This window comes from Kogia breviceps, chromosome 2 (assembly GCF_026419965.1).
Source record: "Kogia breviceps isolate mKogBre1 chromosome 2, mKogBre1 haplotype 1, whole genome shotgun sequence".
Lineage (NCBI taxonomy): Eukaryota > Metazoa > Chordata > Mammalia > Artiodactyla > Physeteridae > Kogia > Kogia breviceps.
Window position 1 is genome coordinate 42214683 of NC_081311.1, and position 24859 is coordinate 42239541.

Consider the following 24859-nt stretch of genomic DNA (forward strand, 5'->3'; position numbering starts at 1 on the left):
TAAGAAGTCCTAGTTTTACCACCCTTATACTCAGACTTGAATTGCAGTCATGATGCTTATGGTGCTGGTATTCACTAGCATGAGAGCCATAAGCATCACAACCGCAAATGGGAGATAAGGCATTGGAAAAACAACCAAATTTCAGGGAAAGACGGATTTTAAGGACAGAAGGAAGCTGAGTCTTTGGTGATATACTTGAACTGTCAAATCAACTCTTGAACCACATAAATCTAAGAATTTTATTAAAATAATAATAATGACAATCATAATAATAATGTTATACAAGCAATTGTTTTTCAGGTTTTGTTACTGCTGTCCATATATGTGGGTTATGATCATAGTAGCTTATATGTAGTGAGCAACTACTCAATAAAAGATAAATGATTCAATAAATGACTCAATAGTTCTCTACCTTCAGTGTACTTTGAAGTCCCCTGGGGAGCTAATAAAAAATGCAGGTATTCCACTTCTACCTTCTGAAATGTTTATTCAGAGGGTCTGAGGTTGTGCCCAGGAATCTGCATTTTTAATACACTCCCAGTGGATCATGCTTTGAGAAATACTTCAGTATGAGCTAAAAACAAATTACTGAAGTGTATGAGTGATCCAAAGAGTGAAGAATACAGTGAGTATCCTACCTCATTCCATCCCATTTCCTATTCCGAAGATTATAATACACAAATTATACTGAGCGCAGGGCTACCCTGTTGAGGCTGCAAAGTACAGTAAGCACATACATTCTGGGCAAGTTCTGTACTTCATAAATTCAGAAGAGGAAAGTAAGAGAAAGTAAACACTCACATTAGCTTGGATGATGACAAAGTAGCGAGTCTTGTCTTCGTAGTTGAGCCTCTTCCTTAACACTACATTTCCGGTCAACATAAACGGAATTTCAAAGGTGTCATTGGATGTCTGCAAATAGGTAAAGATACACGTTTGAGATCATCTGAACATAAGATGAATTAGACCATCTTATATTTCAGTTTAGTCCCCTTGAAAGTTATAGACAACATGTTCATCATCTGAAAACAGGATGTGAGTGTAAGCTTCAGATTTAATATTCTTATTTCCCAAAACTTGTCATTCTGATCAATAGGTCTGACTTTTGATAATGATGACCAGGAAACTTACTTCTTGTAAGTTTTTCATATATTATTAGGGTTACCCATCAACAGCCCTGGGATACTTCTAAGCCCAGATATCTGAAAAATATTTCCTATTACCATATTATCTTCTCACAATTTTTTTTTAATCACCAAAGAGTTCAAAGATTGCAATTTGTGATTTCTACATAATATCCCTTTTCGACATTGGTGCCCATTCTGTATTCTCAGTATTTTCAAGTACTGTATTAAATACAACTATTAACTTGAAACTTTGTGTTTTTGTGAAAAAGAATGTGCTGTAGGTTGTTTTTTGTATGTTTGTTTGTTTTGTTTTGTTTGTTTTTCCAAGCTTCAAAACTGCTGTTCATTAGTTAAGTCTCCTATCCTGACAGGGGTTGAGTTTCTTCTTGGCAACATGCAGGTTATAATGGCAACTTCCAAAGTGCCTTCCTGCAATACTGCTTTGGCATGAGCAGCCCTCACTGTAAGACAGTATAGCCATTCCTCAAGGGAATATAATTTATAAGATCTGTCTCTCAGCCTTAAAAAGACCTTACATCACTTTTGTGTTTTAGTGCCATTTTGAAGACTGATAAAATAGTATCTAAATTATGACAACAAATCAGTTTTACTTTTAGTATTGGAACTTTTTTGGTTGATTGTTTTGTGTAGTGGTAGGCGTGCATGTGATTGTGGGCAGCAGATGAAATACTTTGATTCTTACTTCAGAAAAAGGAGGAGGAGGTGTGGGAGAGGGAGGGGGAAAGGCAAAGCAGAAGGAAAGCAGAAGAAGAGGGGAAGGGAAGGAAGAGTGTGTGCATGCCTGTCTGTGTGTGTCTGTGTTTATACATTCAGCTGACACAAGGGGAGTTACTTAGAAACAGAGTTAATGAGAGAACAGCTGACTCAAATCTTCTATCTCAAGTTCATTTGGGGGAATGTGGGCAAATTAACCTTCAATATCTAGGGTTGTGATCTCTCCCTCTCCATCTTTTTCTCCCTCCTTCCGTGACCCTCTCTTTCTTGTACACACACACAGAGTATACAATTGATAGATATTTTTAAATGATTTATTCTGTGTCCATGCAATTGGCTTTGCAGGCCTTTCTTGGATTCAGTCATTTAAAAAGTAACATTTTAAAACAAAAATATAGAAAATGTACCATAAAAGATATTTACAATTAAAAACAGGCATTTGACATTTGCCCTAAATTTTTGCCTATTGAAACACTGCGGGACTCTAAACTATGCCACGGAGAGTAAAAATTGTTAAATCTAAATATCTAAGTTAGTTATGGGGAATACTTTAGTTAATAATTGCCATATACACTGTAAAACACAACTCAGTGTGTTGTTATAGGGTTGTTAACTTTCAAAGACTCAATAACTGTAGAGACATATATCAATTCTAGCGTATTTATGAAATATACAGTGGGTTGCTTACCAAAACACCACCTCATCCTTGGAGTCAGAACTCCAAATGAGTTCAGATAATTGGTGGCTTTGTGCTTTAGGGGAGGCTATAACCCTAAGTGGGGTGAGTTTTGACAAATCTAATCCTACCATGGAAAATCCACACTCCTTGCCAGTGATTGTTTTGGAAATGTACGTGAGATCTAATTCTAAATAATCTGAAGAATTTTTCTTAATTGTAAAGAGAGAGAGAGAGACAAGAAAAGAAGTGTTCCCTTCTCTGCTTACAGATGCTTCTATAAGGATGTAAAACCTGGAAACATCAGCAGCCATTTTGGAACTACTGAAACAGTTAATCTAGAAGTAAACAAAATGCTGAAAATGGAAGAGCAGAAAATGGAAAGAAGCTGGCTCTGTGATATCTCTGGGTTGCTTAACAAATCCTGATACCTCCCCTTCTCTGAACAATCTGTTACAAGAGATAATACATGACTTTGTTGGCAAAGTCATTTTAAATTCAGTTTTCTATTATTTGCAGCTGAAAGCACTTTGATACATGATTATCTCCTGCCTATGTGTCCTCATCATGTAGTCCCCTCTCTTTTCCATTTATGCCATGACTCTTTGCAGGTGACATTTGTTTTTAATTTTCTCCTGCCTAAACATTCTATCCCTCATTTCTCTGGATTATAAATCCTGCAAATCTTATTCAGTAAAATCTTCTTTGTCATCCAATTTAGGATTAAATCTTTGCTCTTATGTTACATTATTTTTTCCAAACAGCATTTGTTATTTGTGTATTTTCTGCTTTCCCTCACAGATTTCTCAAGGATCTCAGTCTATGATGTGGAAATACTTACTTTTGTTTCTAACCCAGTAACGTAATGGATGTTTGTGATCCTATTTTAGTTGATAATTTTCATTGGATATTTGTAGAATTATTACAAGCATTGTAGTTAGTAATTAAGGATTATATAGTTCTTAAGAACATTTTTTAATTAAATCTAACTCTTATTAGCTAAGTCCATCTTCCATAGCTATCTGAGATTTTAATTTTGCTAGGAGTTTCATAAATACTTATGTTCCAAGAAACATAAGGAGAATATCTGCTTTATGATCAATGTTGTTTATAAATTATTGCATATGAAAAGCCTTTGTGTTAAAATTAATTTATTAATGAAACAAGTATTTATAAAGTATCCATTCTGTCTTGAAAAAAACAGAATAATAATCATGAGAAAAATTAGAAACAAAATGTGGATAAATGTTTAGGGTGCTCTTTATTTTTCCTCTAGCAAAAAGAATATTGGATTAGATCAACTCAAAGTAAATGCCCTGCTGTAATGCTATTTCTAAAGCTCTACCTAAGGAGGAAAAAATGAGCAAAATTTAGTAAGAAAATATAGTTGTTTTTTAAAATTATTATATGATAAGGCAATGTGACAATGATTTTCAAAGTTTAGAGTATATAAGGATCATAGAAATGTATCACTTAGATTGCAGATTTCAAGTCTATTCCTCCAAATTCCAGAAATCCTCAGAAGTCTATATTTCTAACAAAACTCTTGGGTGATTCTCATGTAGAAAGTTTAGGTTTGAGAAACACTAGACTAGAAGATAGAAAGGACCAAGTTAAGCATATAAGAGTTTTGGCATTTGCTTGTGATCTCAACTCAATAATAAGCTCCTATAATACATTTTTAAGATGGATAATTATTTCATTTTTCTTTATTTTGGAGCTAGTTGTGTTAGGTTAACAAATTGACTCGATGTTAGATTGGGGTGAACTTTTAAATATAATTTGAGGGAAGACTTTCAAAGGTAATAATATGTTGAGCATTTAATATTTTGCGATTTTAGTAATTACTAAAATTGTGCTTTTCTAATTCGATCTGATTCCTTTAATAATAAATGTCAGAAGGATTCCATAACTCTGATATAGATATATGTGTGTGTGAGTGTGCGTGTGTATCAGTGTATCAAGAGTATCTCAGTCTTATACTCTTGTCAAAGAACTGTTTGAAGTGGAAAGGGAGGTAGAGTCTGCACCCTCCCTTCCTCTACCATTTATTTTCCTCTCCTCTCATCCTTAGAGATTTGGTTCATCAACAAAGGAGAGGAGTGTAGGAACACAGTCATATCCTTTTTCTTAAGCAACCTACATTTTTTGGAAATAAGGCCCTGACCCTCTTTCTGTTAATTTTGGACACTGCTCTGTAAAGCACGAACTAGCACTTGTTTCTTTGGGTGATGAGAATATAAATGCTGACCTCTACCTGCCCAGTGTTAATCAGGTCATTCCAATAATGACTAAGCCTCTTAATACCCACAGGCCCCAAACATCTGCTCTCCATCAGGAAAGGTCCACTCACAACTCCCTGGCAGTTTGGTGTCTCAGTAACTGTCAGACAAGGAGCAATTCTCCATTTAGTAAATGAGGGCATAGGGCAGTTTAAATGATTTTATCACTGTTGGAAGGATGAGAAAAAGTGTAGGAGGCATGTGTAATACCCACCCTTCACACACACACTCACAATGACTTAAGCAAGGAAGGGAGATGGAACGTTGACACTAACAATTCCGCGTTTCTCTAGAGTTGATTCCATCCCCCCACAGCCCTCTTTATTAACCTGTGGGAAGCTGAATTAGTACCAATGTAGATAAAATGACACCTCTCTGCTAGTCCTGTAAGGAGGTGTTGGGCCCCACAGGTGGAGATGATCTGGAAATGGAATATGAGGTACTTAGCGTTATTTGTTCTCAGCTGAGAACTCTGGTAATTCATCATTTTCTAATAAGCAGAAAAGATTCTGTTTGGCTTCTCATACCTTTGCTATATTTACAAATACTGTTTTTTATATTATCCATTCGACTGTAAGGACTAGAAATTCAGTTCAAAAGAAGAGAGATTTATTTTTGAGCCCTGCACACACATAGGCACACAAATACACATGTATATCTATTTCCTGGTTATCTAATGACAGAACCAAGGTACAAATATACTTTACTGGGTCTGCAAAACTGGGAAGTGGTGGGAACTTAGGTAACAAGGAGAACATTTCTCAGTCTCTCAGAGACTGTTAAGTTCTCTTATTGTTTTTCTACATATTTTTGGAATCTCTCTCTCCCCTCTCTCTCTTCCTTCATCACCTCTAATCTCTCTCTCTCTTCAGGCTTTCCCGATTTGTTCATGTTGTTGAACAGGACTGTGACTTTATCTCTTAGTTTGAATAAACAGAACCAACTCTGTGTCCTAATCAGTCTCTATTTGGTCTTAAGCTTGTCACAGATTAATCAGGCCATCATGCCATTAGCTGCTGAACCATCCATAGTTTGGTGTGACTCCCCTAATCTGAATTACCTGAAGTGAAAAGTGGAGGATTAAGTAAGATCATGTAGCCCTTGTCTACTCAAAAGGGACTATGATTTGAGCAGCAACATTAGTTTGCTCCTAGTAGAATACCAACACTCTGATAATTGTTTCTCTACTTCATACACACTCATTCCTCCCTGCCACATAAACACACATAAATATGCATATGCACATTTAGGGGTAAAGGAAAAATTACAATGCAGTTCATGTCACCTTCTTCTAACCAATTTCGTAGGAAATTGTATTTAGAAGTTTCTATTTGGCTTCAAAAGTACATATGTTGTAAATTTAAAATGTCATAGACTCACAATTAAACGACCTGGGTTCAAAGTTTTACACAAAGAAGGACTTTAGGCAATGACCTAATTAAACAAAAGTGTTCACAAAGCTCATGCTCCGTGACCACCTAGAGGGGTGGGATGGGAAGGGAGGGAGGGAGACACAAGAGGGAAGAGATATGGGGATATATGTATATGTATAACTGATTCACTTTGTTATAAAGCAGAAGCTAACACAACATTGTAAAGCATTTATACTCCAATAAAGGTGTTAAATAAATTTAAAAAATAAAATATCCAAATGATATCTATTATATTAAAAATTTCCTTTTTCCAAATAAGATAAACTCCCCAAAATGAAAAATTCCACACATACGCGACTAATTATTCTCCTCTTTTTTTCCTGAATCTTTCTTTTTCCTTTCTTTTCTTTTCTTTTCATGTTTTAAAATATAATTAGTTCAATGTATTATAGATGGCCTTACTTTTTATTACCATGAAAGGCACACAAAAATAGTATTTTACAGTAACTGTGATGAGCATAGTACAAATCCTCTTAGTTCGCTCTCTAGCGGATGCCAATAATGAGGTATTTACTAAATTATTTTCACCTGAAAATATCATATGAGAAAGGACAGGTTATGATACAAGAATAAACCCCCAAAATTAATAGAATTTTTTAACATAAGAATTTTTTTATTTCTTACCCATTCTACATATCTACACTAACACATGTCAGCAAGTGGGCTCTGTTTATGTTTTCATTCAGAGACTCGGGCTAATGCATGTTTCACCTCAACATGTTTTTCTCCAATCACTGCAGCAGTGGGAGGGGAAATGGTGACTTGTATTTGATTCTTTGGGCCCATATCTCATTAGCCAGAGCAGGTAATTTTCTCCAACCCAAAAAAGTTCACTTCTGGCATGTCTCCAAAAAGAGGAAGAAGCAGAAAGTTTTAGAAAATAACACAAATGCTTTCGTTTTAAATTTGGTTAATCAGTTAAGCAGTTCTTCATCCCCAAACTTCTTCTTTCTTTATTCTAGATAAAATTCAATAAAAACAATGGCAAAAAATAAGTGCAGTTTAAACTCTTCTGATTTTGTTAACAGGTTAAATAAAAGTGCTTTGTTTCAATAAAGAGTTTACAACATTTGGCAATTTAATTCTTAAAATTTTATTTTGGATAGTAAAAATGTCTGATTCTTATTTATTCCACATCTCCTAGTATAATTGCTCATCTACATCATAAAGGAAATACAGGTATGGTAACAGAGATCCTAATAATGCAAATGATTATTTTCAATTTATCCTCTATTAAAACCAGAATAGAACCTTCATTTCCTCTATTTTTTTCCCACAAACTTAAACAAAAAAGACTCAAAAGTGCTTTTCCAAAGTAAATCAGTTTATACAACATTCAAAATGATGATAATAATGCTGAACATTATAGTAGGTATGACAGATTCTTAAGGGAGCCCTCTCTATCCCCACTTGCTGATAAGCAATTCATACCTTTGAGTAATCCCCTCCCCTTGAGCATGGGAAAGACCTCTGACTTGCTTCTAACCAATAGGATATGGCACAGGTGATAAACTGTCACTCTTGTGATTGCCTTATGTCATATAAGACTCCATCTTGGGCTTCCCTGGTGGCGCAGTGGTTGAGAGTCGGCCTGCCGATGCAGGGGACACGGGTTCGTGTCCCGGTCCGGGAAGATCCCAAGTGCCGCGGAGCGGCTGGGCCCGTGAGCCATGGCCGCTGAGCCTGCACGTCCGGAGCCTGTGCTCCGCAACAGGAGAGGCCACAACAGTGAGAAGCCCGCGTACCGCAAAAAAAAAAAAAAAAAAAAAAAAGACTCCATCTTGCAGACTAGCTCTAGATGCTCTCCTTACAGATTTAAGGAAGTAAGCAGTCAAGGAACTACGGGTGGTTTCTAAGAGTTGAGAGCAGCCTCCAGCCAACATACAGCAAGAGGCCAAGGCCCTCTGTCCTACAACAATAAAGGAATTAATTCTAACAGCTGTCTGAGTTTACTTGGTAGGGGATTCTTCCCTACTCAAATCTCCAATGAGAACTAATCTGGGCAACATGTAGATTGTAACCACATGAGAACCTAAGCAGTTCAGCTTAGCTGTGTCCAGACTCTTAAGCCACAGAAACTGAACAAAATGAAAGTGTGTTATTTTAAACCACTAAGTTTGTCATCCAACAGTAGATGACTAATACATTATGCTAATTACCAAGCCTTGTCTAAAGGATTGGTGGTGACATATAGTACTGGTAATTGGTAACTACTATATTTGATGAGTCAATAATTTTAAGTGATATTATATTTTTACTTCTCTGATACTTAGGAACACATTAATATGAGGGTATCCTCACTTATGTTCTTTTGTTGGAAAGAGTTATCCTTTTCTTAATGGAGAGAGATAAATGAAACCATCCTGAAGTTGATTTGAAATGTCAGTGTTTCTGGTTACAAAATAGTGCTGGTGGCAAACTAGTGGACAATTTATCACTGTAGATCCACAATCATGGAATAAATAAATGTATGTTCTTTTTTTGCTGTTAAAACTTTGAAATACTTCTATCATTGTTGCTATTGCCTAATATTTAGGAAAGCCCTAAATGTGGTTCAGAAGCAAAAATGAGTAAGAGTACTAGTCTTCTAAAGGTATATTGAAGAAAGAAACTCATTGGGTATAAAGTGTTCTGTTTCTATATGGCTGACTAAGATCCACTGGACTAAATCTTCCCACAAATAACACCTGTGAACTCTGGACAAAATACAAAACAAACAAACAAAAATACCTGACATCCCTGCATCTCTGGAGAGATAAGAAAAGCAGGCATATTCTGGAGGAGATTAGACACTCGAAAGAAAAGACAACATGGGTGAGTTTCCTGTTTTATGGTAGTTAGCCTGAGGGAAGGCTGATTTAGCACCTCAAGGGCACAGTTAAAACTCTGATAGAAAGCCTGAAGTCTTTCTGACTTAAAGGGATAGATTCTGGGACAACCAAAGCTGACAGAAACCGAGGGGGGATGGATATTGTAAAGGAGAGAGCCAGAAAGGGAAGGAACAAAATTTCATGTATAAGTTATGTCCTGATCGCTAGTTGATCTTGAAACCACACATGTATTGGGTCGACTACAAGCAGATCAACTAAGAAAAAATATATATACTGAATTGAAAATTGAACTGCACCCAAAAGAAAAAGTTTTCAGTTTGAATGCAACCAAGTTCTCTGCTAAAATTAAAAACAAACAAATCTCCTCAGAGTAGTATAAGAGAATCAGTCTCTCCACAATACAACATTCACAGTATCCAGGATAGAGTCCAGAACAATTTGACATATAATGAACAAGAAAATGTGATTCCTTTTCAAGAAGAGAGAAAATCAATGGAAAACCAAAGTTAGACAGGCAGACAAGGATTTTTAAAGCAGCTATTATAACAATGCCTATGTTTAGAGGCATAAAAACAATATGCTCACTATAAATGAAAAGATGGGAAACTCACCAAAAATTACAAACTATAAAAACTATACAAATATGGAAAACTTAGACCTGAAGATTATACTATCTGAAATTTAAAAAATAATAAATAAAAAAAGACAATTGGATACATTGGATAGTTTTAAGAATAGAATGGAGATGGCAGAGAACACTGTAACTTTGAATATAGATCAATAGTAAACACCCAGCTTGCAACCAAGTGATTAAAATATGTTGAAAATATATAAGCAGAGCCTGTACCTGTGGAACAGTATTTAAATGCCTAATATGCCTATAATTGGAGTCTCAGAGGGAGAAGAGTCAGGGAAATGGCATGAAAATATTAAACAATAGTGTCTGATAATTTCTTTAACTGGTGAAAGACAAATTCAGAGATTAAAGTTCAGAAAAACCCCTAAAAAAAGACAATTACACAGAAAACTATACAGTGGCATGCTCCCATGGTCAAGTTGCCAAGCACTCAAAATTAAAATAAAAATCTTGAAAACAGTCAAAGAAAAATGGCACATTACATACTGGAAATATAATTCAAATTTCCATTGTCTTCTCTTATCAGAAACACCAGAGACCAGTGTTTAAAGCGATGGGAAGAATTAATTAAAACATACTTTGTATTACAGTAAGGCAGAAGTTACATTTGTAAATTTCTACAAGGATGACTTGGATAATGTAAATGAGTTAAGTGATGAGGGTAAAAATGGATATACATATATTGTCTGAGTGATAGAAATTTGCTTAATGGGAAAACATTAATTCAACTCTAGCTGATGCTGTCTTATTGGAAATCAGGACCAGGATTGTCATACATCTATTTCTTAAGAGAGAAGAGAAAACTAAATTTGAATGTGAAATTTCATGATTTTTAGATTTTGGCTCAGAAATTATTTAAAATAATTTGTGGCCAAACAAAATTTTGTGAGTTGAATGAAACTCCAGGTCCCTAATCTGTGATTTCTGCTAATGAATAGCGTAGCATCAGATGGTAAACAAACAAAACAAAAAATACCCTGGGAAAAATAAAAATACCCTGAGATTTTTAAGTAGAACAGACCAATCTACACCTTTTACTATTTACCATACAGTGTGAGACTAATTTTTAAAAACATTTTAATTGTGGTTGCAAAAGCCAGAGGGGGCCACATTTTCAGGTTACATATATTTGTAATACATATAAATTTGTTTTAACTCTAAGAAATAAGCAGGATAATATTATGATGCTATTAATTATAAGCAGAATTTCTAGAGATTTAACAATTTAAGAATATAAAAATCATCAGATAGCTTTTTCTCAGAGATTTTGAGAAGAAACTGCCATTGAGGTTTGCATTAACTCTCTATGATGATTAAAGATGGATTCTCTCTGTAAGGATGTGACTTGGTTAATGCTTTCTCTTCCAATATACCCTAACTTAAGTGCCGTCATGATGTCTTATTCTTTTACCTCATTGAATTAGAACCATGCCCAAAGAATTTCTTTTGTTATTCCATAGTAGCGCTAGCTTGCTAAAGTACATTTTTTTCTTTTTTTGCAATTTGGAAACTGCATGTGAATGATTGGTTTATTCAATCTGTAGGCAGTAAAAGGTACATATTATATTTTATGCAAGCCCAGAAATCCCTGAAAGGGGGAGGAAACATTCAGAAGGAATTACTGCATAGCTAACAAGGAATTTCAGCCTCACAAAACTTCTAAAAAATACATTCCAAGTAATACATTTCTTTCTCCCACTATATCTAATCCTTGGGTAGGTTTTTTTTGTTGTTGTTTTTTTTTTTTAATGCAATGTAATAAATATTTCCCTAAAATACATGGCCTGGTCATTCTATACTTTCTTGGAGTTTCATTTTTACAGCTTGAGGAGTAAAGATGAGGAAATGACCGTCATAAAATGTAAGCTAGAAACATGACACACACATACAATTAATTATTTTAAAAATCTAAATAGTAAAGAAAATAAATGGTTTAGAAATATTCTGTATAGTCAGCTGCCTATTTCTACTTAAAAAAAAAAAATGTTTCTCTTGCCCTTTTCCCTTCTGCTGTTTCTTTGATCTTTTCCATTCAACTTCTGTGCAACCCCTCATACCTATTGTCCTTTTCTGTCACATTCTCATCATCCCGCCATCTCTTGGTTTCATTGCCTCTGTCTATAAACATGTGGAGGCATACATTTTAGGGGAAAAACAAAAACAAAACCAAAATCCCCCCAAATATTCCCTTGACCCTGCTATACCCATGGGCCTTTTGTTTTGTTTTTTAAATTTTTTTGATAATTTTAACTCAAGTGCTGCGACTATTTTCTTAGAGCACAACAGAGGAAGAGTGGAGCACATATTACTCTGAAATCGAGCCCTGACTCTCCAGCTTAGAGGTGGGTGTGTGTTACCAGGCAAGTCATGTCACCTATGAACCTGTGTTCACTCCTTGGCAATAGAGATACTACTACTAACTAATCGATTTGTGAGAATAAGATGAGGAAATGCATTCACAATTCACTTAGTTCTCACAATCAATTTGTGAGGTAGATCTTATTGAGAGCTCTTAGTCTCTGCAAGTTCAACAGGATTATTTTGATAGTTTAAAGCTTATATAAGAAATATATAATTTAAAAACAAAGATACAATGTTAACTTCACCACTTTTATATTCCTAATATTAAACCTAAAGGAGAAGCATTAATTTAAAAAGTCACTTAAGTGATTTTAAAACTATACTTTGGGGACCCCTTGGTGTTCTGAGAGGCTGCCTCCAGGAAAAGAGGAAGGGAAAAATGGCAGGCAGGACTTCCAGCTCTAGCTTCAAGAAGACAATTCTTATTTTATTTGTGTTACATATACTATATCATTGGGAAAAATAATTTCACAGCCTAAGGCACAATGTAGAAGCCCCACTATCTAATGCAAAAAACCCCCAAACTGAAAAACCTATTGCTAGAGGCTTTGCCCTCTTCTCTACCTCAGGTTTCATTGGTGGAGAAGGGGCAGTGGTGGCATTAATTTGCAAGTTCCATAAAGCATATGCATCACATTGGTAATATCATGTCCAATGATTTACTTAGAATGCTTAGGAGTCCACTAACATAATGGACATTTAATAAAAATGACATATTATACCTATGAATACATTTTAAACTTTTACCTACAAAACTCACCAAAAAGTATCTTTTATAAGTATAGCACAAATATTTTTTAATGTAATTTTGAGATAGTTATTAATAACAGTATAATTACTAATGTGGTTCCAGGAGCTGAGCAATAGAGAAATATAATAAGTATCAGCTGAAGTAAATATTAATTTTATTCCTTATAGTGAACTCACATTGCAAGTAGATATTTACATACCGGGTCATCTGGATTATATTGAATAACATATTCTATCTGTCCATTTGGGCCATCATCTATGTCTGTAGCTCCATTGTCTCCTGAAAATCCTGTAAATACTGTGGTGCCAACTGGAGTGAGCTGAAAAAAACCAAAAGAAAAACTGTCAATTCTCATTTGATCAACAGCACACCAGAAGTGTTCTGGCACAAAAACCAGACATTTATTACACAAAGGAAAAAAGTAGGCAGCTGCCCACAACCAGAGATCTGAAGCATTTCAAAAGAACACTTACAAACACATGCATTCCTATAAAGTCTGAAATTTCCAACGTCATGTTCCTTGCTTTGGATAAAGAAATAGAAGGCCCTGATTCAGTGTGAATCGCATTTGGACCAGTTTATGATCATTAGCATCTTAGCTCCTATGGAGAAATGCATCTGCTGTTCCTCCTTAAAAAACCTTGATGAATTAAGTTATCTACAAACTAGGATTTAAACTGTAAGAAGGAATTAGTTACTTTATTTTAAAATCAAAAACCATTTCAGAGAGATCAATGAAATCCAGTTGGTAATTACATGCAAGTGGCAAATTTAAGGAAGAGAGGTGGGAGACAATGGATTCCCTGTCTATCAGAGGAGAGAGAAAGCGGGGATTTTCTTTAGTGCTTGTAGTATTGGTTAAGTAGAAAGCCATCGTGTGACAGAATTGGAGAGATGGTAATGTCTTTTCATTTTGGATTAAAACAACAACAAAACATAAAATGGCATATAAGACCACGATTTCACATTTGCCCTGAGCATCTAACTTTATTTCTTATTGATCTCCAACAGAGAATCACTGTTGTTTTCTCTTACTTGTAGGTCTTTGTACTCCTACATCCAGAGTCCTATCTTCAAGCTTTAGCTGGGATCCTTCTCATTAGTTACATTTCAACTTAATTAAGTATTGCCTTCTTCTAAACCATTCCTGACAGAATTTCCCTACCCCACATCAGAACACGGCACCCTTTTCGTTACTCTTATATTTTATACTTCCTTAATCATCACACTGTCACAATAAATAAATGAATTTAGTCAATAAACATAAGCTTTGTGCCTCTGCAGAACACAGACTTTTAAATTTTATTCTGAGATACGTTTTGTTAGGTTTTAAATGGGATTTCTTCATGGAGAAATAGTTTCAGAGAGAAAAAGAAGGAGTTATCTCACTTACTTCTATTTTCAGGGGCTACAGACCTAGATATCTGCAAGGGTATCAGGCAATGTAAAAGAGTGAAGCAAGTCTCATGGGAATGGTGGCAACTGGGGAACACTTCCCCCTCTAAAATGGTAGCTGCTACTCAGACTCAGCAAATTCTTGCCATAATGAAATATGGAGCCAATGTTGCTACATCTTCTAATGTTCTAATTTTATAAGAAATCTCTTGGTTCTAAAGTCAGCAACAGATTTTAGAGAATTAAACTATGAATTTAATGCCCACCCTCATACATCCTTTGGCACAGCAACCACAGGAGTTTGCAACCTCTGATTTAGAAAAATAATACAATTATGATTAAAGAAGTGATTTTAAAACTGTGCTTTGGGGAGCCCATGCTTTGGGGAACCGTGAGTACAAAGTAGCGTATTTATAAAGTCAGCTCTTCTGGCAGGCAGCTTTTAAAGGCAATTTTTGACTTGCTGCAGCGCAAAGAGAACTGAGGATAAAGTGAGAGGAGGTGGTTTTAATAGCATATATATGAACACGGGCACACCTTTGGAAATGTTAGTTAACAAAAAGGCTTCCAAGCCAACATTTTACTATTTTTTTAATGTAATCTCTGCCCCCAAAGACATCATTCTCTCTTATAAAAATTCACCCACTCCTATGTAGTTGTGCCTTGGTTTTTAAATTATGAAAATTTAAAATTGAATGGCAACAAATTGTTTCCAGATATCTAATAAAACAAACTTAGAGTATTTAAAGATCTTTGTTGCCAAAGTAAATAACTGTGCCACAGAGTTGAATTAAAAAATTAAAACCAAGCAAAACACAAAAGGAAACAAACCAAAAAACTTGAACAATAGGTGTATGAAATTTTTGAAAATAGACTTCTGCCCCTACTTTAAAAATGTGGTATTTAGCTGTTGACAGCAAAGGACTCAAGTAGGCTATCAAGTTACTAGTTCAGCATTTTATAGTGAGTTTTGCTCCCTTCCATATGTACAAATGTTGTACATTTAGGCCAAACATCTTAGCACAGATTGTTCATTGTCACTACTGGAATAAGTAAACATCTACACACAGACGTACACATGTAAAATGCAACGTTAAAATGGATCCATAATTGAGCTACACACATTTATTCATTATCTACCACGCAGATGGTGGACCTGTTCAGATACAGGCTAGCGTTTGGAATCTTTGAAGCTAATATAAGAGAAATAGCTAAGAAAAAAGAGGGTTAAGGCATTTTGTTTTAATATGGAAGGTCTGGCAAGAGTAAAATGGGTACAATGAAATGGCCTATACCAGATGCAAACAAGCAAAAGAGCATGCAAAATGGTTTTAACAAAGATTTTAGCAACTTATTTCATTCATTTTCTTTATATATATATATATATATTTATACATACCCAACAAAAATATGTACATATCTATGTACACAACAAAAATATGTACATATCTATGTACATACACATATCACATATATAAATACACACATATCACTGTTACTTATTCTTATTACAGAGACATGGCACCCTAGTGCTTTCTGAATTTCTAAATATTATGTGGAGGTTGAAAATCTTCACAGGACAGTCACGTTGTTTGTTCTACCTGTGTTGCCCTATCCATTATTATTTACAGTTTTCAGGGCACATCTGCCATACAGATGGTCGTGTTCTGTGCCCTTTAACATTTCAATGAGTCTCAGAAGTATAAATTTGGTTTTCTGAAGGGTATTCTATTCATGGGATGATTATCAGCTTGGGCACCTGCCTGAGGGTCACTTACTTATTTAGTTCATGTCTTTTTCCACAAATGATTTTATACAACTACTGGGAAAATACAGAAAAATGCATAAATGCACACATAAGTTAAAGAAAATAAAGCCAGAAAATTCAATATTTCAAGAAGATGCATAAGAGAAATTTGAATGTAAAAGGTGAGCAGTTCTCAGTTAATTGATTATCCTGTGAGCCACAGCTGCTTGAGCCAAACTAAAAAAAGAGAAAAAAGAGAAAATTTCCCTTACTAATCTTACTTGCAATATTTCCCCACAGAAGTATTGTATTCACAGTTTCATATAAATATAATTGATTCTCATCATCCATGGTAGTTCTGTACTATAAAGACACCATGAACACTGAATTAACAAATACTGAACCAATGCTCCTAGGGGGAATTCAAGGTTATTACATTGCTGAGGGGAATACAGGATTAAGTTCCTGAAAGCCTCTGGTTACAACATTTCATCAACAAATCAATACATAACCTTGTTTTACGGTTGGTTTCTGTTTAAAAACCCTTTATTTAATATGTTTGGTCTATTCTACTGTAGATGCTCTATATTGCACTTTTCATTTTATTAACTGAATTATTCAGCTGCAGAATTTGTTTGGTTCTTTTTTTTATGATTTCTATCTGTTTGTTAAATTTCTCATTTTGTTCATGTCTTGTTTTCCTAATTTCACTGAATTGCCTTTCTGTGCTTTCTTGTAGCTCATTTAGTTTTCTCAAAACAGTTATTTTGAATTCTTTACCAGGTAAATCACCAAGTTCCATGTTTTGGAGTTTGATTACTGTAGGATAATTGTTATCTTTTGGCGATGACATGTTTCTTTGATTCTTTATGTTTCTTGGAGATTTGCATTGGCTGCTTTCGCATTTGATGTAGCAGATACCTCCTCAAATCTTTTGTAATTGTCATTGAGTTGCAGATATTTTTCTTGGTCCCGCTTACATCTTGGGTTTTCTTCAACCTTGTATGAATAGACCTGCCCCGCACATGTTGCTCCAACAGAGGGGTGGAATCTCTCCTCGAGAGGAATAGACTTTTACAAAGTCTCTTTCATCCATAGGTGTCTGCCCAAGTCAATATTACCCAGGTTTCCCCAGACCATGACCCAGAGGAGTTGGGGCCAGTTCACTGCTCAGCCAGTTCAATGGCTTCTGCTAGTTCAAATTCCAAACCAAGGTCTCTCTGCCTATTACCCAATGCACAGGTGGGCAGAACTACTTCCAGGTCTCTTTGCATAATGGTGTTGGATCCCACAACTACAGCAGAGGTACTTTTGTTCATAGATAGATGCTAATTTTTATTTGTGCAAAGTGGGGACTTAAAGAAGGGACATCTTACACTACCATAATGTTGATATCACTCTAGGCCAGCTTTATATTCAGCAATGGTATGTTGTTCATTTTGAAGAAAATATTGAGAAGGATGAATCTTGGAAAGCACTCCATAAATCATAATATTGTATTAAATGTACATATGCAATAACAGGATAATGTCACTGGCATCAATGTCCTTGTATTGATAGGTAACAATAATCTCCTGACATTTATATCTATTATATATTTATTGGAGTCTCATGAAATATATTTACATGAAAATTGACATTTTGGTAGAAATAAAATGCTAAAATGTATAATTTCTGAATATCTAAAATAGTTTTTTATACATATTTTAAACCAATGCCTTCCGATAGACTTCAATGGCTTTAATGATTAAAGAGAAAATGTACAAGAGTCCAGAAGAAAAAAATATTTTTTATAATAAGCACAACTAAAATAACACCACTTGAACTGGGAAATAATTGATACAAATGCTGATATTATCCAGTTTTGAAAACCTTCTCAAGAAAAAGGCACCCCAAAGGACCAATTTAAAATGCAATTGGTGTGATATTACTTTCTTACATACTTCATCAAGAATCCAAGTGTTTAGTTTTCCCCTCCCCTCTAAAAAGGATAGAACTTCTGAAGGGTCATGGACATTAAATAAGCTGAACTAGAATTCACTATATGATGATTTACATATAATAATCATTTAATGACAGAATACCAACAATGGTAGTGGGTGCTCTATTTTTCTACTCATAGACATTATCAAAACAGAAACATTGTCTTTAGTGGAGCAAGATTATGTATAAGTCTATATTGGACTAATACATGTTTATTTTTCAGTTACAAATATTGTAATCTGACTGTGTACTAGACAGCCATTTTGCACCAATTATTCTCTTAAGAACAAATACAAATGATTTTCTCCTATATTTTTGTAGCATGAATCCATCCTCCTTGTAATTGTTAATTTTATGCATCAACTTGACTGGGCCATGAGGTGCCCAGATATTCGGTTAAATATTATTCTAGGTGTGTCTGTGAGGGTGTTTCTGGATGAGATTAACATTTGAATTGGTAGACTGAGTAAAGCAGATTGCCCTCCCAAACATGGGTGGGCCTCATCTAATCCACTGAAGACCTGAATAGGACAAAAAGCTAGTAAGGAAGAATTCACTCTCTGTTCCTGACTGTCTTCAAGTTAGGACATCTGCCTTCTCTTGCCTTCAGACTTGGACTCAGATTGGAATTTAGACAATCAATTCTCCTGTTTCTCAGACTTTGGTCTTGGACTAGAACTATACCAGCTGGGTCTTCATCTTAACAACTGCTAATCTTAGAACCACTCAGCCTCCATAATCTTGTGAGCCAATTCCTTATAATTAATCTCCCTTGCTATATCCCTAAATTAATCAGCCTATCTATCTATCTATCTAATCAATCATCTATGTATCTCTCAGTTCTGTTGACTAATACACTCCTGATCCAGTTTCTCAACAGTGAACAAATAAAACTGAGTATTTGATTTTGCACAGGTAAAGATTCATCTCCCATTTTCTAACTTATCAAGGTCTATACAGCTACTGTGTAGCACTTTATGGAAAAATTGCTGATTTAACTGCAACAGGGGCCATAATATCTTTTGGCACTTTGATCATACTCCATGATCCTTCGAAGATTATCTACAGTGCTTCCATAGTCATCTACACAAGATATTGTAAATTCCTGAACTCTAACTTATGTTGTCCTGGAAAATACACCTATTTTAAAATGATTAGTTACTGTCTTCTTCTGCTCCTGCATTTATTTTCAGGCTCTTCTCAATTATACTGCATGATCTAAAGATCATCTTCCATAAAAATAATCTTTCCAAATTAGAAGTCACTCATGCTTTGGCTATAATTCAGCCTTTAACCTCCTTCTATGAAAAAGTAATTTTATGAATCTCTCTTGCATGTCATTCCTGCCTTACAAATATGCTTTAGAAATAGTAATATATTTAAAAACCAATGGGGTCCAACAAATGAAATGGAGTGATGAATTTGTAAACAGGTGCATATTACTGAGAATTTCAGCTTTTTCTCACAATTGCAACATTATATTATCTCTGAATCTGTGATTATTTATTGACAGTTTATTACGGGCCAAATCACTGTTTCTATGACCATTATTATGTTGGTTTTATATTAACTTATTAATATAACATTTGTTTTATTCAAACATTCAACCAAATCAAATGTCTATTTGAAGTTTATCGAAAAACTTATAGAATCAGTACCAAATAGTACACAGTTTTGAATTCACATTCAGTGGTTATTATCTTGCAGTGATTTATTGAAATCAAAAAGAAAAATATAATAAAGGAATTACATATGTTCTTCATTTTCCCTTTAACATAATATAGCTTTTGTACCTGTGTATAGAATCTTGACTCTGTTTTTATCATGACAGCTAGATAATTAACATTGAAAATCATTTCCTCTGAATAAATTTTAAAAAATAAATTCATGTAGATAATCAAGATAATATGGTACTGGCACAAAAACAGAAATATAGATCAATGGAACAGGATAGAAAGCCCAGAGATAAACCCACACACCTATGGTCAACTAATCTATGACAAAGGAGGCAAGGATATACAAAGGAGAAAAGACAGCCTCTTCAATAAGTGGTGCTGGGAAAACAGTACAGCTACATGTAAAAGAATGAAATTAGAACACTCCCTAACACCATACACAAAAATAAACTCAAAATGGGTTAAAGACAAATGTAAGACAAGACACTATAAAACTCTTAGAAGAAAACATAGGAAGAACACTCTTTGACATAAATCACAGCAAGATCTTTTTTGACCCACATCCTAGAGTAATGGAAATAAAAACAAAAATAAACAAATGGAACCTAGTGAAACTTAAAAGCTTTTGCACAGGAAAGGAAACCATAAACAAGACAAAAAGACAACCCTGAGAATGGGAGAAAATATTTGCAAATGAATCAACAGACAAAGGATTAATCTCCAAAATATATAAACAGCTCATGCAGCTCAATATCAAAAAAACAAACAACCCAAACAAAAACTGGGCAGAATGCATAGCACAGGGAGATCAGCTTGGTGCTTTGTGACCACTTAGAGGGGTGGGATAGGGAGGGTGGGAGGGAGGGAAATGCAAGAGGGAAGAGATATGGGGCTATATGTATATGTATAACTGATTCACTTTGTTATAAAGCAGAAACTGACACACCATTGTAAAGCAATTATACTCTAATAAAGATGTTAAAAAAAAAACTGGGCAGAAGACCTAAATAAACATTTCTCCAAGGAAGATGTACAGATGGCCAAGAAGCACATGAAAAGCTGCTCAACATCACTAATTATTAGAGAAATGCAAATCAAAACTACAGTGAGGTATCACTTCACATCAGTTAGAATGGGCATCATCAGAAAATCTACAAACAATAAATGCTGGAGAAGGTGTGGAGAAAAGGGAACCCTCCTGTACAGTTGGTGGGAATGTAAACTGATACAGCCACTACGGAGAACAGTATGGAGGTTCCTTAAAAAAATAAAAGTAGATATACTATATAACCCAGCAATCCCACTACTGGGCATATACCCAGAGAAAACTGTAATTCAAAAAGACATATGCACCCCAATGTTCATTGCAGCACCATTTACAATAGCTAGGTCATGGAAGCAACCTAAATGCCCATTGACAGACGAATGGATAAAGAGGATGCAGCACATATATACAATGGAATATTACTCAGCCATAAAAAGGAACAAAATTGGGTTATTTGTAGAAACATGGATGGACCTAGAGTCTGTCATACACAGTGAAGTAAGTCAGAAAGAGAAAAACAAATATCGTATATTAACACATATATGTGGAATCTAGAAAAATGGTACAGATGAACTGGTTTACAAGGCAGAAATAGAGACACACGTGTAGGGAATAAATGTATGGACACCAAGGGGAAAAGCAGCGGGTGGGGGGGGTGGGATGAACTGGGAGAATGGGATTGACATATATACACTAATATGTAAAAAATAGATAACTTGCAAGAGCCTGCTGTATAGCACAGGGAACGCCACTTCTCTGTACAGTAGAAACTAACACAACATTGTAAAAAATCTACATTAAAAAATTCTGTTTTTTAATTTTAAAAATATTCATGTAGACAAGTATCTTTAAGATAAGAGTAAGGATTATTATTAGAGAGAGTGATAAGTAGCTCTAGTCATCTTTACTAAAACCTGAAGAGCAATTACACTTAAATTGAATTAAGCTTAAATTGAATATATATGTGTGCATATGTATTGATATAATACAGAGAGAGAGAATATATATATGAAAGAACTTATTAAATTGAAAGTTGTCAAATAGTTGAATACATGAATATTTTAAAACTGGTGAAAGATTGATTCCCATTTACATGCTTAAAGTAGAAAATGTATTTTTATGTGCTTTTTCTCTTCCCTTAAGATCCTCCTTTTTTCTGTTACCCGTCTCCTGCCTCCCAGAATGTGCCTAATTCCTTGGAGGAGGAAAATAGAGACAATTTAAAGGAACAAGGGCTGCTTAGTCTTTCGTTCTTCAGAAGCTTTTGTGTGCTGTAGGTTAAATGCTAGTACTCTCTATTTAAAGAAACTCTGTGAATGGGAAGGGCTCTAAAGGTCCATGACTTTTACTCCTTGAGTAGTTAAAGATATTTATCAAGCTTCCAATACCATGGACCATATTTCTAAAAAAAATGATTTGTTTTACTTATATAAAAAAATCACCTTATTATGAAATATTAAAAAAAATTTAAATTAACAAACCAAACAAGAACAAACACATAGATATAGAGAACAGAGTCATGGTTACCAAAGGAAAAAGGGGCTAGAGAGAGGGCAAAATTGGTAAAGGGGGTCAACAGTATGGTGATGGATGGAAACTAAACTTCAGGTGGTGAGCACACTGTAGTGTATACAGAAGTCAAAATATAACATTGTACACATGAAATATATAATGTTATAAACCAAAAAAGAAAAGATTATAAACTACTAATATAGTTGACTCCTTGAGGCCAAGGACCATGTCTTCATAGAATATGAATTCAATAAATGTTTATAACTAATGCATTGTGGAAAAAAGAAAGACATTATATGGATAACTGATGGGGCTGGAATGGTAACTATGGATCAGAAGTAGTAATGTATCAGTGTTCATTTCCTGATTTCTGATGGCTGTACTGTTATGTGGGAGAATATCCTTATGTGTCGGAAATACACACTAAAGTATTTGGGGGTAAGAAGGACTCTTTTCAGTAACACTCTCAAATGGTTTGGAGAAAAAGCTTGTATTATTCTTATAGTGTTTCTGTAAGTTTGAAACTATTTATACATTAAAATAAAATAAACTTTTTCTGGTTAAAATATCACCTTATTATATCTAGAAATCATAAAGAAAATAGATATAAAATATGTAGAAAATATTCTTAAATATATGTGTAATCTCTCTGTGCATTTATATCTACCAGAATGGCTCTGAGAAGAACAGATATTCAAAAATACATATATTAAATGGAAACAGATGATATAGTCACAATGAAATGTGAAAGAATAGCACAGAACTAAAACTTTGATCAGGAAAGTGAAAGCTCAAATTGAATAGATTCAGAGACATTTCACGACTGTGAGAAAAAGTTGAAGTTCTCAATAATGTTCCACTAATTACTGCCTGTTTACAAATTTATTTTTGCATTTCATTTTGAAGACCCCCTTGGTTTTTAAAAATAGTTATAGAAATATAACTGTTTCTAGAAAACATATTTCCAAGGTAGAGTTGACTTGTAAGATGGCCAGAACCTATACTAAATATTTTAAAAGCATTATCTCTTATAATCCTCAACACAACTTTTTAACATTATTTTTTGTTATTATACTTATTTTACAGTTAAGGAATCCAAGGCTGAGAGCTTCTGCCTGATGTCATACTTCTAATATTTGGTAGATAAGGACTGCAACACAGATTGTCTGGCTTTGAAGTGTTAATTCTCAAGCACTGTGAAATATATTATTTCAAAAATAATATATTTCAAAAATAATATATTTTTATATATTCTGTGGTATAAGTGTTCCCCAGTTTGTGAGTCACCCACCCAGAAGTTATGGGATTTGATTTTATTGTGATTGTGCCCCTCCTACCATCTCATTTTGGCTTCTCCTTTGTCTTTGGATGTGGGGTATCTTTTTTGACGAGTTCCAGTGTCTTCCTGTCAATGATTGTTCAGCAATTAGTTGTGATTCCGTTGTTCTCAAAAGAGGGAGTGATAGCACATCCTTCTACTCCACCATCTTGAACCAATCCTTGACATTATTTTTTAATCTATTCTGAAAACTTTGTTTTTCCATTTGAGTATTTTCTGCTTTACTTTTAATGTAATTTTTGTACAAGGTGAATACTCTTATTTTGAATACTCTTAGTAAGTGTTCATATTTTTCCTACCTATTCTATGTTCTTTTGTGTTTGTTCCCTTTCTTTATTTTGTTTGATTAATATGTATATTATTCATGATTTCATTCATGTTCTAGGCAACAAAAACAGACTATATTTGTCGGTTATCTTTTGGTTTATAATTAGTGTTCTTATGTTTTAAGTATGTATCTGTTCTTATGTTTTAAGTATATACCTTTACATGATATATAGAGATATACATACATATCATGCAAAGATATATACTTAAAACAAGATATATATATATATCTTTTGCATCAATACCCCCTCATTCTCTTACTACTTTGATTTTTATTGATACCTACTATCTGTCATATTCTGTAAAATCAAAAACAAACAAACAAAGCAAAACACCTCACTTAGGCAATCTTAATTTAGGTTTACTCACTGTGGTTCACAAATCTTTATGTCTATTTGACATGGACTATTCAAGATCTAAAGACATTCCATGCTGGGTTGCAACAACTGATATTCTCCTCAGATTGCAAATCTTCCCAAAAGTGTTCTCTAATATATTCTATCAGTAGGATCATGCTATATTTTAAGCCAGAACCTCAAAGGTAATCTAAACAATATATAGTGTCTACACTTTTCTCCTTTACCCTCTGCAATTAACAGGTCATCTTTTCTCATGAAGTTATCCACCTAAATCCTTCCTATACACCCTCTTTTTCCATTTTTATTCAGTTCAAGATTTTTATCTTGCATCTCTTTTCAGCTCACCTCTTCAAAAAATTCTCCATCCAGCTGTGGGAATGATATCATAAATTGGCAAATCTGAATGCAATTATATTGCTAAGCCATTTACTGGTCCCTTATTGCCTAAAGCTCCTCTTTATAACTGACGGTGACTTTCAGGATCTGACCCCAACTTGTTCTTCAGTTTCATCTCCTTGCATTCAATCCTTTCTTAATTTAAGCTTGTTATACAGAACTCCTTATATTTAAGTCAGTAGCAATCCATGAAAATAAGGTCTACTAAGTTAAACAAAACTTAAGTGATAGTAGAAACAGTTCACCA

At 34.4% G+C, this 24859-nt stretch overlaps 1 protein-coding gene across 5 annotated transcripts in view; it reads right to left on the reverse strand.

Annotated features, from left to right (window-relative positions):
• The window catches only part of PCDH15 (protocadherin related 15), a 1516422-nt gene that overhangs the window by 417830 nt on the left and 1073733 nt on the right, over window positions 1-24859 (reverse strand). For all 5 annotated transcript variants that reach the window (XM_067025124.1, XM_067025121.1, XM_067025122.1 and 2 more), the window contains 2 exons: window positions 13033-13152; window positions 802-912 (listed from right to left, as the gene is read on the reverse strand). In XM_067025124.1, the coding sequence (XP_066881225.1) occupies window positions 802-912; window positions 13033-13152 (231 nt within the window). The remainder of the gene's footprint in view (window positions 1-801; window positions 913-13032; window positions 13153-24859) is intronic.